The 19,509-nt window shown below is 37.2% G+C and overlaps 1 protein-coding gene across 4 annotated transcripts; it reads left to right on the top strand.

Annotated features, from left to right (window-relative positions):
* Positions 1–263: 263 nt before the first annotated feature.
* copz2 (COPI coat complex subunit zeta 2) lies at positions 264–12,796 on the top strand. 4 transcript variants are annotated; one of them, XR_010908666.1, is made up of 11 exons: positions 264–372; positions 1,846–1,914; positions 2,043–2,127; positions 4,624–4,715; positions 4,959–5,014; positions 6,982–7,059; positions 8,338–8,389; positions 8,791–8,963; positions 11,221–11,259; positions 11,491–11,523; positions 12,045–12,796. XR_010908666.1 is itself a non-coding variant. In XM_067460230.1 (10 exons), exons 1-10 carry the CDS (start codon positions 313–315, stop codon positions 12,090–12,092), a joined length of 612 nt encoding a protein of 203 aa, XP_067316331.1. In that variant the 5' UTR covers positions 264–312; the 3' UTR covers positions 12,093–12,796. The 4 variants fall into 4 exon arrangements, 2 of the variants coding, with proteins under 2 accessions (XP_067316331.1, XP_067316350.1); XR_010908665.1 differs by lacking the exon at positions 11,491–11,523; XM_067460230.1 differs by lacking the exon at positions 8,791–8,963.
* Positions 12,797–19,509: the final 6,713 nt, after the last annotated feature.

Raw genomic sequence — 19,509 nt, 5'->3', positions numbered from 1 at the left:
TGACGTTACATAATTCATTGGCTTACAGCAGTCGTTCATTATCTATTCATTGCATGTCCTGTTGGATGTGGAAGTCATGTGAAACTTTCTATGCAAAACGGGTTACCCACTAGAGCAAATGACATGACGCTAAAAATTTTAATTTCGTTCGAAAGACTACCTAAGAACTTATGATGAAAGCCCCCATTGTGGCTCCTGCATGGCAGCGCTGCAGAAGCAGAACGCTCGTAGGTTTGAGCCAACATGGCGGCATGAGGGCTGTAGTTGCAGACACGCCCCCTGTGAGTCAGAGGGTTTAGGAGCGCTACTGTAATGACAGCTCAAAGCTGTCCACGTCAACACTGTGCTTCCACCATGGACTCCGCTGCTCTGGTAAGACATGTTTGCCATTTAATCGCTGTTTTTAATTATTTTATTCATTGTAAACGTTAAAATAGTAGCTTGTGCGCTGCCTTTCTCTTGGCATATATGGAGAAGTATGTTTTCGACAGCAACTATTTTCTCTTTACATTATTCTAAGGCTTAGTGTTCTAAGTTGGAACAATATTTAAAAAACTGAACAGTTGTGAACTACTGAAAATGTGGGTCGCCTTGTAATACAAATGCTCGCGCATGTTTTATTCCCCGCAGAGGCGAAATCGTTGGCAGAAACCGATGCGGTGTCTGTTTACGAGCGAACGAAAATGTATGGGAGCAAACCATAACAATCTTTTTTTGTTATTATTATTATTACGGACGGTATCATGGTAGTGCACAATGTGAATATATAGCGTAGTGTGTCCACTTCTTGCGCACTACGGGTTTGTTTATGTTCAGTTTGTTCTGAAAGTTTTTTTTCTCTCGGTCTAGTCGTGGAAGATGTGGCTTTTCAAAGTGGGACGTGGATGCCACGTCCTCGATGCGTCTCTGCCGGAGCTGAGCGGAGCGCGCGCTGCAGCCTGTTGTGCGCGTGATTGATTCCACAGGTGGATACTTGGAGGAGATCAGGGTTATTGCTTGCCATGGACTTTTTAATACTCTTATGAGTTGACCCATATAGACAACATACATTATAACTGCAAATGATTAATACGGTAGCTGTAGAAAAATAGCAGGACCTCTTTTACGGCGTTATTCTATTGGGCTAAATAAATGCCTTGTTTGTAGGAAAAGGTGATATTTAAAGTAGCCTACATTACTTTAAGATTTTAAATATAGCTTACACTAGTAGTCGAAGGATAACTTTTAAATTTTGATATATTGTAATATATTATAGTTAGAAGATTGATGTAACAGGGTATTACAGTTACTAGCATGTAAAAAATACAAGGCTTTGCAGTGTTAAAGTCATTGTTTACTTAGGAACACACAAGGAACCCTTACTTGGATGGATATATGCTGCATATAGTTTGCTACACTGGACAGAATATATTATTTAAAGGGTTTTTGTTTACACATTGCCTTACTGTGAAATGGATATTATAATATACAAAGGGCGACGTTTCATCGTTGGGCCCTGAAGGTCTGTACCCAGGCAGGGTTCTCTTGTATTTCCAACCAGATGATCTGAAAAGGTGACTGAAGGATTTTTTTCTCCTTCTGTTCGCCTGGCTCAAGTTCTGTGATACACTCAGACTTTGAATCAGTGGTAGTCAGTGCATGACAGAACTTTGGCCCGGCTGGACGCAGTCGAGGGAAAGCCAACAAACAGCCTCTTCTGGATCTTCTCTCTTTTTTTTCATAGTCCTTTTTTTCTGCCTGTAGGCATGATGCATTTTAAGGTGTATTTATGTCATCATAGATACAACAAAGTCCCATAATGTTAAATGCATGAAAATAATGTTGATTTTTTCCTCAACTGTGCAGGAACCCTCGCTGTACACAGTGAAGGCCGTCTTCATCACAGACAACGATGGAAACAGACTGCTTTCAAAGGTGCTTAGACCCCTTTCCCCTTTTCGTATTCTTTCTTTTTACAGAAGATGGAAATGATTGCTATTTACACATAAATTATCATGATTAACTGCTGTGCAATTATATATGTACTCATGTTTTGATTACAGTACTTTGATCCAGAACTCTACCCTTCCATGAAAGAGCAGAAGAACTTTGAAAAGAATGTCTTCGACAAAACACATAAAGCTGACAGTAAGTTTATTATTTAAAAGCATTAATGTTGTTAAAGGAATGTTTTGTAATCAAAGACCAGGTAATTTTGGATGAATATTCCATTAACGCTTTTTGGAAGAATGCTTGTTTATAACTTTGTGAGAACCTTGTCAGAACATAAGCTCAAGTTCTGAGTACTTTGCCTGTTAGCTGGGATACTGCCAGGTGTATTGCTAGGTGTGAGTAGACCTGATGGGCTGCTTTACGTTCCAACTCAAGCTCTTCTCTTCAGATCAGTGTTTCCTTCTAAATTCAGGGGATTTTAGAGACTTTATTGTGTCGATTAGGACCAGATTCACTCTCTTAAGTAAAATAAGAAGTGTCCCAGATCAAGTTTCAGACTAGTTTACCGTTTTTCTTGGTCATTAGAGCTTGAATTTGGAAGGTTCCTCCGGGGCTTGCAGGTCAGATTACTGGAAAACTGGGTGGAGAACCTGTTCTAGAACTCATAAATGTTTCTGTTACTTGCCCTGTGGGGTGAAGGAGTATGTACCAGGATAACACAACCACCCTGATCCTTTCACCTGTTTAGGTGTTAACTGTTTTAGCTTGGTCAAAATATACACCTGTATTTCTCTTTTAAAGGTGAACCCGATGAAAGGTAAAACTGTCTGATTTGTTGAGTTATTCGTGACTGAAAAGGGGCAGATATAGCTTCTGACCTCCAAAGGTTTTGCTTCACATGAAACTTTTAGTAATTAGACACCTCTGCCTTTTAGCACAGCATCTCAAAGTAAAACACTTATCTGGGCTCAGATTTCCTGGTACATATTAATAGACAAACTCATCTTGAATTATCCCCAGAAACTTCTATCAAATGCACTCACTGGACCTTATTTAAAAATTGTGCTGTATATTGACTTTACGCATTTTTACTGTCTCATTCAACCCAGCTAACAGGGAATGATCTCAGAAGTTTAGCTAACGTTCTGGCAAGGTTTTTATCAAAATTAAGAACAAAGCGCTCTTTCAGTAATGTTACTAAAATTGATTTTACTTTGTTTTACCAGCAGACTCCCCTCGGTTCGGTGTTTTTAAAACACCGAAAAGTTTTTAAAAGACGATAAAAGCGTCTGCTAAAGATAAAAGCGTCTGCTAAATGATTAAATGTAAATGTAAATGTAAGGTATAGTTCACCCAAAACTGAAAATTAGGCCATGATTCACCATCAAGCCATCCTATAGGTTTATATGACATCTTTCAGACGAATGCAATCATAGTTATATCCTGGCTCTTCCAAAATGGCAGCCCAAAATTTGAAGCCATTCATTATAAAAGTAAACCATACGGCTCAAGGGGGTTAATAAAAAAAGGGGTTTAATATTAGTATTATACAGTATTTTAAGGTATACTATATTTGTATTATCACAGGTTATATATTATTTTTGTTAAAAAATAAAGTCAAGCATTCTGCGTTAGTTCAGACAGGCCACATAGTCAAGCTTTGCTTTCAGCTGATTGGGAAAATTCCAACCCCAACTTTATTATCTGATCCAATTCCTATGCACTCAATTGGCAACTCTCAAACAGGGTGCCTACTTAAGCGCGGCTTCAGTTCAGTCTGCCTGCTTGGCTGCTTCCACTACACACTGCTTTGCAACCCACCTCCACCCCAGCTCCTCCTTAAATTGTTTAACCTAATCAATGTCATTCTGTTGTCATTGATGCATGCTCTGTTCTCAATGGGGGATTTATGCTAGAAGCTGCTGTTCTTCCCAGTCTTGGCTTTTCATGGAGCTCATGAAAGGATCAGGAATTTAGAAGTCATTAGAGTCATATCGCCAAATCTAAATTTAGCAAAATATGCCAATAAAAAAGTTGAAAAGTGTCTGTGGTGTTTTAGACTTACTTGAACCTGATTAAAGTGCAATAATTATATTATAATTTTTTGTTGTAGTTATATTTAATGGATCACACTATGTGCAGTGTGAGCACCAAACTGAATCTCCAGGTGCTCTCAACCAGACTGAAAAACTGGCACACCTGTTTGACATGAGCTCTGTTAGAGAGCAACATATGGAAATGTATCTGTCAAATAAAATACCTGACTCGCGTTACTTTTACAACATGTCAAATCCCTCAGTTCTCGCCAACAATGAAAATATGTTGATTCGGGTTTTATTACGAGCTTTTTCACGTTTTTATTTTACCAGCAGACTCCCCTCTGTTCTGTGTTTTTATAAACGGGTTATTTTCCTGGAGGTTTGAGATTTACCTGCTCCATTTACCTTCTCGCTCGTTGTGACAACTAACCTATGCCGCTCCCGCACTATACGCACGTCAAAGTAGCAAGATCAACTTCTCTATTCAAAGATATGACGAGACACACGGGTGAGTGATATATGTTTGTAATTTCCCACAAAAACATCCCGTAAGGTCTCAAATACAAACACTTATAATAGGCTTACCATAGTGAATCGGGATAAGCCAATAACGAATGCACACACATACAATTGTTCATTTGTGTGTCCACAGATGAGATTGCCTTCGTAGAAGGGATGACGATAGTCTACAAGAGCAGCATAGACTTGTTCTTCTATGTAGTTGGCAGCGCTCAGGAGAATGAGGTAAGTCGTGTTGTACATCCAAATGTTGTCCAAACTATAATCTTGTCACTCATTTTGCATGTGACAGTAATTCTTTCTGACCATTATAGTGAGCTGTTAATTTAATTTTTTTAGACAATATTTGACATTGCTGTCTTTTTTGTGTGTCTAAGAGGATACAGATATAACAAAAAGTCAGTAATGTTTCATCCCATTTCCTTTTCGGTCTGTCTCTCTCTCTTCCTGTATTTGTCTAATCCTCAGCTCATGTTAATGGCAGTGCTGAACTGCTTGTTTGAGTCTCTCAGTCAGATGTTGAGGTGAGTTCAGGCCCTATTTTAATGTAATGCATTTTTTTAAAGCATGTTTTAGTTGTTAAACAACATTTCAAAGTGTTTACCCTTTAATTTTTTGACTGTTTTTATGTCAGGCAGTACAACCAAGTAGTTGTATGTATATAATATAGTTGTACCACCTGACATGGAAAGTGAATCAACCTAGCCATTCTTGAGTTTAGCAGTTTTTACCAGTATTTGAGAGAGATCTCCAAGCCTTTTCACTCTGCCACAAGGATCAGTTGGGGTCTTCTGGATGATGCATTATCATGTTTACTGTTATCAACTTGTCAATTCATAATAAAAGAGCCATGCTTGCAGTTGTGCCACCCTGACATTTGAGAATATACAAAATGCTGTGCAAAAGTTTTTCAATTATCTGAATGGCTCTAAAATGACTGATATTTATAAAATGTATTTATAGGTTTCAAATCTAAAATGATGCCATAGTATTTCGTTTTGAATGTGTTGTTATTAAGATGACATTATTGGCCTGTTGCACAAAGCTGGTTTCATTTGTTACCCAGGTAAGTTCGAGATTAGTTTGAGCAAACTCTAGTTTTTCAGGCTCAAGAAGATGGATTGGTTTTTAGCAGTGTTCATTACCATGGTAACTTACACTGCATGGTTTTATTCTGGGTTAGAGATCACAAACCCAAACTGGACCAATCAGCTATAAGTAAAGACACAATAAAGCCACACCCCCTGTATCTCCAAATTAGAGCAGTTTATAATGAGAAAACTTCAGAAATAAAATTGTGGTGCTAATTCTTTAAATTCTCTAAAAATCTTTTTGTGCTAATTATTTATTATATTTACATTATATGAATTATGATCACTTTTAATTAATATAATATGTTCATATAAATACTATATTGATTGACAAGTAGCCAAATAGTAAATATAATACATGGGTTCATAATTCTTTTAAATAACGTGTATTCATTTGAGCTCTTTGTGAACCTATAATTATTAGGCATATTTCTTTGATTTGTGTCATGCATTGATATAGTCAGATATTCTTTATGGTGCTTCTCAAACTGCCGCTGCAGCAGCAGTGTTTATTCCTGCTTTGTAAACACATTTCATGATAATTTGCAAAACGATCTCTCAATCTTCAGAAGAGAAGTGAATCAAACGGACACTGTGATTGGCTGTTTGCCGCACGTGTCACACTTTCAGGCGCACGCGCTTCAGAGTTAATCGGTAACTCTGGATTAAACCTGAGTTGACAGAGAAAGTTTATACCAAGCTTTGAGAAACGGTTGAACTTGATATAAACCAGGTTGGATTTATCAACTCTAAACCTACTCTGAAACTCAGAGTTTGTTCAACTAGCTTTATGCAACAGGCCTCATGTTATATAGTAGTCTGTTCATTTGTTCAAACAGTTGCACCACCTGACACTTTGAGCGTTTAAGATAACAAAACATAAAATAATATGTATTATTTAAATGTACTAAAAATGTATTATAAAAAAAAATGATTTTATAGAATAAAGTGAAATATGTCATGAATTTATCAAATTATTATTAGTATTTTGCATGCATATAAAACAGAAAACTTTTACTTTAAATTGTAATCATGTAACTTTTACTTAATAATTGTAATCATGTAATATGATTAAATAAATGCAGCCTTGATGAGCATAATAGACTTCTTGAAAAAAGACGCATGAAAAAAATATACACATATAAATATTTTGAACAGTAGTTTATGAAATCTGAGGCCATGTAATATTAGGACAACAGCGAGGCCATTGCATGTTTTGATATTTAAGAACAGTTCCATTGATACCATGTGCTGTTCCAGCTGCCCTTTAGGCTAATTCATGTCAGAATTCACAGAATTCCTGGCATGCAAGCCTTTTGTGGTAGCCATAGAAACTGTGCAGCCCAAGATGTCAAGGATAGAAGACTTGTGTGCTCAGGTGCCTGGTTCTTTTCCAACAGGAAGAATGTGGAGAAAAGGACTCTGCTGGATAATATGGACGGAGTGTTCCTAGTGGTGGATGAAATCATCGATGGAGGGTAAATATTAAATGATAAATGATTCTCTTCTTCTAAGACCTGCACATTCAATTAGCTGAGAACAGCAAGAGAACATACTACCATTCAAAAGTTTGGTATCAGTAAGATTTATGTTTTAGGATTTTATTTAGGATTTTCTACTCCAAGGCTGCATTTATTTGATACAATTTTTAAACTGTAATCCTGTCATCAAAGTTGAATTTTCAGCATCATAACTCCAGTCTTCAGTGTTACATGATTATTAATCTTGAAAACAGAAACTTGAAAATCGTAGTATACTTTTTAAGGATTTATTGATGAATAGAAAGTTCAATATACTAATATTGTTTAGTATAGTATATAAGTAAAGTTTTTTACTGACCCTTTTGAATGGTAGTGTGTATGTTCTGTTCTTAATTGCATAAATTGTAATATGGATCTGTGTGGTGGGTGCACTTGGCCAATTCAGGCACCCCATAACAATATATTAAATATAATAAATACATTTAAAATAATCTATTTAATCTATATTTGCTATTAAGTAAAATAACAGATAAAAACAAATAAATTATAGGCCTACCACAATAATACAGTGACACAATATAGTTAAAGAGGTCATGACATGGATTTTATTTTAATATGTTCCTTGAGGTTCTCTTATAATGTTAATACATTATTACAATTATTTTCAACCTTGATTCTGATCCTCTGTCTGAAGTGATCTGTTTTTAAGGGGCTTCTTTAAGGCTTGTCACTATATGGCCACTTTTATGATTGATTGGCTAATGTCACTGTATACGAAATAGCATCCACTATTGCACGTGAGTAAGTGATTTGAAAACAGTATCCAACCGTCTTACAGAAAAAGCATTATGCAATAATTTACTTGTTTGTGATGCAGCTGCTGCCAGATTTAATACAGTTTAGCTGCTTCATCTTTCAACAAAAGCTTCTTTGCAAACTCTTCATTACATTGTACCTGGTTTACAAAACAAACTGCTGTCAAATGCTCTAAAAAAACATATAATCCTCCGACACGATCTTTGATGCCAGAAAAATAACTGATAAAGGAAAACAAATGTACTTTTAAATTTAAACCTTACGTTTTATTTAGAGTAAATATACCAGTAACTGGTAAAATGACAGCAGGCTGATTTTATTTTGTGATTTTAAAACACTTTTTTAGATTAAATTATAAATGATGGTTCTTCTCCATCACAATCCATCAAGCAATATGGAATTAAAAATATATATTATTATTAATTCTCAATAATTAGATAATGCTCAACTTGTCAACAGGGTGATCCTGGAGAGTGACCCCCAACAGGTCATTGAGAAGGTCAACTACAGGGTAAGAGACTGTATCAAAGATCGATATGTAATTGTGTAATGAACTGTCAATGCTTGTTTTCTGTATCTCTGAGTTGTGCTTCACAATGCTCCTAGAGCTCAGACATGTGTCAGATAGGATCAATAAGTATACTGCATGTCAGCGCAGTTTCTAGCTTGCCTTTTTTATACCCAGAATCACTGCTTCCTGTCTTTATAATTACCTTTTCAAATAATATCAGCTTGACATGAAGTTCCCTTTTCTGTCTGACCAGTTTGAGGTTTTTATTTGTATTTTATTTTATGTGTAGAATGTGAAAGAGACATAAACAGAAGGGTCCATTCCATTATTCTATAACTAAGGTGTCCCTTTCACATAGATACACGCAGGCAAACTAAATGTCCCCTCTCTTGCCCTGTCAGTGTTTGTCGGAGCAAGCGTATGCCTTCGTCCTTTTTGATTACATCACTGGTAACGTGGAGGGCCAAAGAGAGAGCCGGCAGCTACTTTAGCTCTCCTTCAGCCCCCCTTCCTCTCTTCTTCAGCTTTAGAGCAGGAGAGACAGAGAGAGAAAGAGAAAGAGAGAGGGATAAGGGTAAGAGAGTGGGCAGGTAACTGCATGGCATGCACAAGTGTGTGTGAGGCTCACAAGAGGAACAGTTGTAAGCGAGGTAGCCGATCAATATTACGAAAATGTCCCGCTGACATTTGACCGTAAACCTTTTGCTGTGGAGTGGGAGACACTGAGTCACATCTTTGAGTTACGCTCACATAAACTCACTCAGTCAATGACCGGGGCATGATTTCAGAAGTCCACAAATCTGATTTATGCTCTTTTATACTGGATTTTTTTACTCAAGTACAAGGGGGAAGACACTGTCCCGCTTCAAAAAATAGTTAAAAATACAAATACAGTTAAAATAAGGTCTAATCTAAAGCTCTAGTTTCTGACAAATGTGTTTATGGAAAAACGCAGTTTTTCGCGTGCATATGACACGCATTTTATGGCGTATTATACATACGAACCCACCACCCTAAACCTACCCAAGAGTGTGTCATATATATATACGCCCCACCACCCTAAACCTACCCAAGCGCGTGTCATATATACGCCCCACCACCCTAAACCTACCCAAGAGCGTGTCATATATACGCCCCACCACCCTAAACCTACCCAAGAGCGTGTCATATATACGCCCCACCACCCTAAACCTACCCAAGAGCGTGTCATATATACGCCCCACCACCCTAAACCTACCCAAGAGCGTGTCATATATACGCCCCACCACCCCAAACCTACCCAAGAGCGTGTCATATATACGCCCCACCACCCTAAACCTACCCAAGAGCGTGTCATATATACGCCCCACCACCCTAAACCTACCCAAGCGCGTGTCATATATACGCCCCACCACCCTAAACCTGCCCAAGAGCGTGTCATATATACGCCCCACCACCCTAAAACCTACCCAAGCGCGTGTCATATATACGCCCCACCACCCTAAACCTACCCAAGAGCGTGTCATATATACGCCCCACCACCCTAAACCTACCCAAGAGCGTGTCATATATACGCCCCACCACCCTAAACCTGCCCAAGAGCGTGTCATATATACGCCCCACCACCCTAAACCTACCCAAGAGCGTGTCATATATACGCCCCACCACCCTAAACCTACCCAAGCGCGTGTCATATATACGCCCCACCACCCTAAACCTACCCAAGAGCGTGTCATATATACGCCCCACCACCCTAAACCTACCCAAGCGCGTGTCATATATACGCCCCACCACCCTAAACCTGCCCAAGAGCGTGTCATATATACGCCCCACCACCCTAAACCTACCCAAGCGCGTGTCATATATACGCCCCACCACCCTAAACCTACCCAAGAGCGTGTCATATATACGCCCCACCACCCTAAACCTACCCAAGAGCGTGTCATATATACGCCCCACCACCCTAAACCTACCCAAGAGCGTGTCATATATACGCCCCACCACCCTAAACCTACCCAAGCGCGTGTCATATATACGTCCCACCACCCTAAACCTACCCAAGCGCGTGTCATATATACGCCCCACCACCCTAAACCTACCCAAGAGCGTGTCATATATACGCCCCACCACCCTAAACCTACCCAAGAGCGTGTCATATATACGCCCCACCACCCTAAACCTGCCCAAGAGCGTGTCATATATACGCCCCACCACCCTAAACCTACCCAAGAGCGTGTCATATATACGCCCCACCACCCTAAACCTGCCCAAGAGCGTGTCATATATACGCCCCACCACCCTAAACCTACCCAAGAGCGTGTCATATATACGCCCCACCACCCTAAACCTACCCAAGAGCGTGTCATATATACGCCCAACCACCCTAAACCTACCCAAGAGCGTGTCATATATACGCCCCACCACCCTAAACCTACCCAAGCGCGTGTCATATATACGCCCCACCACCCTAAACCTACCCAAGAGCGTGTCATATATACGCCCCACCACCCTAAACCTACCCAAGAGCGTGTCATATATACGCCCCACCACCCTAAACCTACCCAAGAGCGTGTCATATATACGCCCCACCACCCTAAACCTACCCAAGCGCGTGTCATATATACGCCCCACCACCCTAAACCTACCCAAGCGCGTGTCATATCATATGTGTGATCGGGTTGGTTTAACAGTAGTGGCAGATGAGTTGTGGTGTGCTGTTGATCTTAACCCTCACTTTGGTATGAGGTATAACCTCAGTTTGAAACATATCGCACATTATGTCTGGCTTGGTTGTTTTTGTTGGTTATTTTTTTTAATTGTGATTTTTTTTCTCTCTGATTTTTACTTTGCAGGCAGATGACAACCCATTATCAGAACAGAGTGTGGCACAGGTACACACACACACACACACACACACACACACACACACACATGCACAGACACTATGATGATGCATTTTTTCCCCCACCTGTTAACATGATTGTGAAACATTTTAAAGGTCCAAACCAAAAAGTCTGAAATGTTTCGCTTTCTGTCTAACTCATTAATGCCCGCACTGTCATTAACATCATTATATCTTTGCATATCTCGCTAATCTTTACTACTAACTCTAACCTTGACAGCACATCACTGAGAAACTGGCTCTCACCTCTAATGTAAGTGCATGAACACTGTATTGCTTAACTCATGCTTAAATTGTAGTTAAACTTTTGATATTTTGAGTAAATCTTTAAAACATTTTGATAGAGTAACAACAGAGATGTAGTATCATAGATATGGGAATGAAACTAATCTAAATTGAAGTTTAATTATGAAAGAGACAGCTGTAAAGAAACGTCCGAGTCCAACGTGGTCTTCAGATGCCCCCTTGTGGCCATCATATAAACATGTTAGTTTATTGGGGAACTTTGGTCATTAAAAAAATATAGTACACCTCATCATTGCACTATTCGTTCGAGTATTGTGCACATTTATTTAATTGCATATTTAATTTCATAATGGTGTTTATGTAGCTAGAAAATACAAAATCAGAGAAATTGAAAATGGTGCTTTACAACTATATTGCATTGATTTGGTGAGGGCTTTTATTATTGTTACTGGCATTATATGGAAGGAATGTGAAAATCACATTAAGAACTCAAATGAATGTTCACTGAAATTCTGTTTGATTTTTCAGGTGTTACAGTCAGCTAAGGAGCAGATCAAGTGGTCGATTCTAAAATAAAATATCTTGAAGGAGTCTGTAATTTATTAAAAGGGAATTTTCTGTTTTATTTTGTATTTTCGTTTTTAATGATTTGTAATTTAATTATAGAAGGGGTGCAAGCATTTGCATCTTGTGTTTAGTGCCGAAATATTTATATTTTTGTCAAAATTGGGTCATTTCTGTTTTTTTAAATATGAAATGCAGTTTTGCTACCTGTCAATACACAATGTCTATTTCCAAAGCTGCTTTAAAGCTATTACAAATTGTTTTGTTTTAAACTAATGCACATTGATATAATGCTGTTTAGAGGAGTTAGTCATATTTTGTTTTAGCATGACCCGTGATATAATCACAGATCATTACTTTTTTTTTTACGTTTGTCTAAGTTGTGTCAATTTTGTCATTGTTGTTTTTAAGTCATGGCTGCTTTACAACCTTTTTTTTCCCATAAAGTATAGGCTAGTATAATTCACAAGTTCTGTTACATTAGGCTTTCTGTTTTAAATGTATTTTGCAATATTATGAAATGTAATACAATGAATATAATTAAATAACTAAGTAAAATTTTACACATAAAAGAGAATATATTTAATTGGATTTATTTTCTCGTAAAATAAACTTTGGGTGTGTCTACTGAGTTTGTTTAATGTCTTTAAACCATGCTTTCGGAAATAATTACGGACGAACGTGTGACTAAAAGCAAATAAAAATGTTTTTCTATAGCCTAGCATTTGTCGGGTCATTTCTATCTGCATGACAGCGCGATAACGACGCCGCCTCCCTATTGGTTGGAGAAGAGTCAATCTGGGCCATTCAGGTTTGTTTCATCATGAATATTCTGTACAAATGCCCATGCATTTGAATAATAATTTAGGGGAGGGGAGGGCGTGGCTTCGTGTGCCATTGGATGGCGTAGGCCAATGGAAATCGCAAGGCTGAGTCTCCACCTACACGACTGAAGCCAATGGGATCGCCTGGTGTGGAATTGTCAAAGCGGGACTGGTCACGGTGACTAAAGGTGGGTGTTGACGTTTGAAAGCGGAGGAGACATTCAACACCCAATCACATTTGATGCCTTCTTTTCGGAATAAAAGCGAAATGTAGACAACCATGCCTGTCGAATCAGACTGCTATAGCACTAAATTAAACTTCAAATTCAATCCTATTTCCTTATAGGCCTTTAAACATATTTTATAAACGAGATAGGCCTAATGAAAGGTTATATACAATTAAATCAATTCTAAAAAATAGTTAAAAATGTTAAGCAGCCTATTTTAGAGGTCAAATAAATATCATTAATAGATGTTATTAGGGATAATTAAACTAACTGTGGTAATTTAATAATTGAGGCAATAAAATAAAATAAAAAACAACTAAAAATAACACGAGGATACACAAATTAGCCTACATAAACGGCTGCAATAAATATATGACCTATACTTATAAGCATACACAAAATATGCTTATTAGACAGTAGCTACAGTAGGACTTAAGAATAATTTAATAGCCTAATAATGACAGATAATTTAAAATAGTAGCCTAAGCATTATTCTTGCATAAATTCTTCATCGACCTTAAAATGAATAAAATAGCCTAATAGCTAATATTGCAGTTAAATTAGGCTACTTGCTTCTTAAATATTATTAGCTAATTGTAATAGGTAGCCTAATCACTGACACCAAAACTCATTTTCAACACAACATGAAGAAGAAGAAGACCCCATCGTGTGTACTAAAGTCTAAATTAATTCTAGAGCATTGTTGTCTTGAGATGTTGAAAGCCGCATGAATGCAGGTTCAGTTCTGTTACGGAGACCTATTTTTTTCTATCGTTATAGCCTTTTATTTTATTTTAAACCGAAACGAAACGAACGAAAAGGAGTTTATTAATACCCAATCATGTTGGAAACACAGATTTAACAAATATCGAGACTCAAAATTGTGACAAATTGCTAAACTAAATCGTAGCCTATGTTGCTGTTTCGCATAATAGCCTATTTACAGCTAACAAAATGTAAATAAGATTATATCCCAACGCGGACTAAAAATGACAGATACAGATACAAATTGTATCATCTTGCATCTAAGATGTAGGCCTATAGCTTTAACTTTTTCTTTTTAACATTTAATTTTTTTAAAGTTTATCGGCTACAACGGGCTATCTTAGACTATTTACAATTTATGTCCGCAACTAGTTTTAATTTTAGAAGGTTGGTTTAAAAAAAACGCATCGATCTACAGAAATATTGAGAGAGAAAGCACTGGATATTTAGGTGCCTCGTGGCCACGTGACATGGCCGCGCTCACTATCACAGCGCGAGCGCTGAAGGTCAGAGAACTGCGCGATCTAGTTAACTTTGATTACTTTCTATTTTGCTTGCTTTAAAAAAAAATATTATATTTTTAATAAACTATATATTTATGTTCTCCCCGTGGTATGGTAATGCAACTTTCTTCCTTTAATATCCAATTTCTTTGTTTAAGTCAGACCTTGGGCTCATTATGTTGTTATTGTGCCGGCACAGTAATGCCAACATCTTTTTACTTATTTGTGCATGTATTTATCTTTGTAAATTAGGTAAATTTAGTGTTTTGTAAGAAAGAAAGAAAGAGCCTAGAATGTTGGCATTGCTGTATTTCACCTGTTGATGCATTTGTGCCTGGCTATAACCATAAATCATGTGTTCTTTTCCCCATATCCTGAAGTTCCCCCATCACAGACAGATGTTGTATCCAAATTAGGCCACACACACACACACACACACACACACACACACACACACACACACACACACACACACACACACACACACACACACACGTCTATGTGGTTTCTATAGTAATGGCGTTTATACCGTAGCCTACAACCCGTATTTTCTATCCCCTTACACTGCCCCTACCCCTAAACCTATACCCACCACAGGAAACATTCTGCATCTTTACTTTCTCAAAAAAACAAACAAAAAAAAAACATAATTTTGTATGTTTTTCAAGTTATTTGAAATATGAGGACATATGTACACACACATATATATATACACACACATATATATATATATATATATATATATATATATATATATATATATATATATATATATATATATATATATATAGGTGTGTGTGTGTGTGTGTTTTGCACATATAATAACCATAATATCCAACTGAGCATCAGAATGGCATTAAACTGTGATCAAGTGACTTTGAATGTGATATGATTGTTGGTGCAAATATCACACAGGCGGTCTGAGTATTTCAGAAAATGGAATCAATGGGATTTCACACACAACCATCTTTAGGGTTTAAATTATCTGGAAAAAGAAAAAAGAAAATCCACACTGTAAAAAATGATATGTTTAATAAGTGATTACAACATATGTTTTTACATTGTTTTAACTCATCAAAATAAGTTAAGAAATGTTAAACTTATTTTTATTAGTTATACAAGATGTAACTCCTTTTTTAAAGTCAGTTTAACATAATTTAAGTTGAAATAACTTAAACATCCCAGTCGATTGTACTGCAGAATTTGCCTTTTTTTTGTCACAGTGCCGTGAGCGGCAGAAAATGCCGGTCAGAGGAAAATGGCCAGAATGGCTCCAGCTAATGGATGGGCAACAGTAACCCAAATAACCACTTGTTACAGCCGAGGTCTGCAGAAGAGCATCTCTGAATGCACAACATGCCGAACCTAGGCTAGAAGATCAGATCAGCTGAGGTCAGCTGAGAACAGGCTATGATTTATGTAGACCCACCAACATTGGACAATAGAAGACTGGAAAACGTTGCCTGGTCTGATGAGTCTCAGTGTCTGCTGCGACATTCAGATAAAGGGTCAGAATTTGACTTAAAATAACAAGGATACATCCTGCCTCATATCTATAGTTCAGGCTGGTGCTGGTGGTCACAGTTTGGGCACCTTTGGGCCCAAGAACCATTTGAGCATTGTTTAACCTCCACACCCCACAGCCTATATTAGGATTGTTGCTGACAATGTCCATCCTTTTATGACCACGGCTGCCCCATCTTCTGAAGGTCAGCAGGATGACATGCCATGTCAAAAATCTCAAATCATCTCAAACGGGGTTCTTGAAAATGACAATGAGTTCTCTAAACTCAAATGGCCTCCACAGTCACCAGATCTCAATCCAATATAGCTCATTTGGGATAGGGTGGAATGGGAGATCTGCAGCAACTGCATAATGCTGTCATGTCAATATGGACCCAAATCTGAGCAATGATTGTAATATGTTTGTCGGTTGCGCCATCTAGTGGACAAGTGAAAATCTACACTGTCCCCTTGAAAAAGCCAGACTCTCACCACCTAAAGCAAGATTAGCTAGGTTTTGCATATCATTACATATTCTCTTCCTATATATTGAATACGTCTTAAATTTAGACATTCAGCCTGGTAAGGTTGGTTTGTTGGCTGCAGTGTTTTAAGATTAAATGAGCTGAACATCATAGCTGGGATGTGAGATCATCTAAAGACCAACAACCCAGCATCTCTTTACAGCATCCATTCTCCCAAACATGTATTTTTAACCCTTGTTGAAATCTATCATTTATGCCACCATGTTTCCTGCATGTAATTATACGGAGGGGTCACGCAGCGAACGCATGACACATGTGTGGCTGCATCTTCACATCCTCAGGAAATGTGTTTTTAAGAGAGTAGCGGGTGTTAATAGATTTCAGATCGCTTGCAGCTGCTCTCACAAAGTGCTTCAAAGTGAAGAAGCGCCAGATGAAAGAACGTCCCTTCATCTGTCACAGACATCTTCATGGGACAGAGACACGCAACGCTGTGGGCTCGTCCCGAAATACAGCCCTCAGCGAGGTCACAACTGCACGCTAGTTTCCTCAAGGACTTAACCTTGAGAATATTTTTCTCACTTTTTTGACATGAGAAAACTGATCTTGCTTGTCCTTTGCTGAGTAGTTTATTGACACGATGAAAGATAAACTCATGAATTAATGACATAAAGCTATTGCACTTATGTATTCAAAGAAATGCTTTCATATAAGCTCATAACATTCATAATTCAGGCATGGAGTTGGCACTTTGAAGGCCTTAGAATCACAGACGCAGAAAGGTGGATTCAGAACTGATAGCTTTCAGTCAAGTGTGATGGCTATAGGGTTACTCTTACTATAGCCTCAACTTGTCTCCAGTAAAACAAACCACTTTATAGAAATTATGTTTTTTTTAGGAGAATAGTTTGAAAATGATTGGCTTGACACTTCTATCCAACCCTAATCCTAATAGAAGTCCGTACGGTTTCCACCTTAAAATTCAGCCATTTTATCGAATTGACTGCACTGACATGTTGGATGAATCTGAATAACGACACTATCTTCTTGTAGAGTTGCTTTACAGCAGAATTACACTAGTTTCATAATGATTTATGGAATTTAATTGTCTTTGAACTGAATAATGACATATTATCTTGCTAGCTTACGCTCTTAAAAATAAAGTTTCCAAAAAGTTAATTTTTTTCCCGAGCGATGCCATGCAGAGGAACCATATTTTGTGCCATTGAAGTGAACAGATCTTAAAATAACCCATTGTTTTCTTAGTGTGAAGAAAACTGTATTAATCTAAAGAACTTTTTTCCACTATCAAGAACCTCACAATGGAAAGGTTCCATGTTTTTTAAAGGTTCTGGATGAATGTTACACTGTAAAAAATCCAAAATTCAAACTATTTAACATGAAAAAAGTTGAAGTAACTCAAACAAATGTATTAAATCCACTCAAAAATGTTCTGTAGCTGGTTACCTTAAACTTTTAAGTTCTCTCTTTTGTCTTTCTTTTTTTACAGTGTAATAAAGAACCTTTATTACAGCAGAGTTTGAATCTGTCTCATATTTGATGAAGCTTACATCATTAATTCGGTTACTTTCATGTTTATTACTGTGAAGCAGCTTCAGAACAATTTAAAGCACTATAAATAAATAATGGTGACTTGAAGTTCCTCAATGGCCTGACACCAACTTAAACTTCTGAAGGGAGACTGAACTATTTTGCACTTCACATGGTCGCACCTCGTCACTTTACTAAACACCTGCTGAATTTGAAATGAAAAAAATATATATTATAATAATTTAAGGTAAAATATTTGTCCAAAGTTATTTTTTGTACATTTATGAGGATATATATTTATTCTAATAATGTACAATGTCAAATAAGTAAACTCAATCAGTTAACTAAAATGAATTCACAATGTGAACCAGATGTTGTCATTAGGCTCTTACTAATAAAACAAAGTACATTTTAACATATTTTATGTGACAATAAATATAGGCTGAGAGTATAACATAAAGAACAATATCAGACTTGACAATGTAAATAAGTTGTTTCTTTAAATATTTAAGTACAATTAACTTGGTATTTAAGTCATTTCAACTTAACATAAACTTACTTTAAAATCAGTTGATTATTGTATAACATTGCTTAACTTTGATAAGTTAAAGCAATGTAAAAACATAGGTTGCCATAACTTATTGATCATATCATTTTTTACAGTGTACAAATAAAAAGAGATTTATGAGTATTTAAATTTCAAATTGACATTTAGGCTTGATCCCCCGTTAATGCTTGACCCTGGCATTTACTGTATATGCAGGCTATATGGCTGGATAAACATTGACAAAACAAAGTATGAAGTAATAAATACATCAAACATGGTGTGCATTATTTAAATAAAGGTGAGCTTTAAGAAAATCATATGCTATAGTAATATTGATCAAAACATCAAGTTGACTGTAGAAATTAATGAATTATGAGGGGGTTCAATTCTGAAACATCGATTGGTCAAATGGTCACCCATAATTGGGTATAAATGGCATCTGGGAAATAGGCAACAACGCTGATGTCACATTGCTTTTTTAACATCATAGAAGCCAGTTGGCATATGGTGAGACCTTTGAACTGTTCCTCATAATTCACATGTTGGCAGAGCGTCATGCTTGACATGGGGAAATGTAACGGCTGGTCTTTTTGGAAAAGGTGATGGAGTGAATAGCGTCATGTGAAAGAGACTGTGTTGTAAGTGAGGGAATTGAATATGTATTAATACACAAAAAAATGAATGTTCTGTCAAAGGTCCAGTCTTCCAATGTGTGTTTGTATTTTTAGATATTGTGTATTTGCGACTATGACTAATTTCTGCGAGATGTTCAAACCAAGCCAATCATCAGAGTTCAATAATCTGAAATAATTCCTTTGCTTTCTTTGCAGGAGTTAAAATCCACAATCACCAGAACAGGAGCACAAGTCATGTAACTTATCCCATTCAGATTTTCAGTCAAATCATCCAGCACAGCAAGGGGTTGCTGCATATATAGGAGATGGCATGAACAAACTGAGTGTGATTGGCTAAAAGCTGTTTAGCATACTCTCCCTGATTGGCTAAGGAGCTGACATTGATGGAT

Source organism: Pseudorasbora parva, chromosome 2 (assembly GCF_024679245.1).
Source record: "Pseudorasbora parva isolate DD20220531a chromosome 2, ASM2467924v1, whole genome shotgun sequence".
Classification (NCBI taxonomy): Eukaryota; Metazoa; Chordata; class Actinopteri; order Cypriniformes; family Gobionidae; genus Pseudorasbora; species Pseudorasbora parva.
The sequence above is the reverse complement of the archived record's forward strand: the minus strand, read 5'-3'. Positions and strand labels throughout refer to the sequence as shown.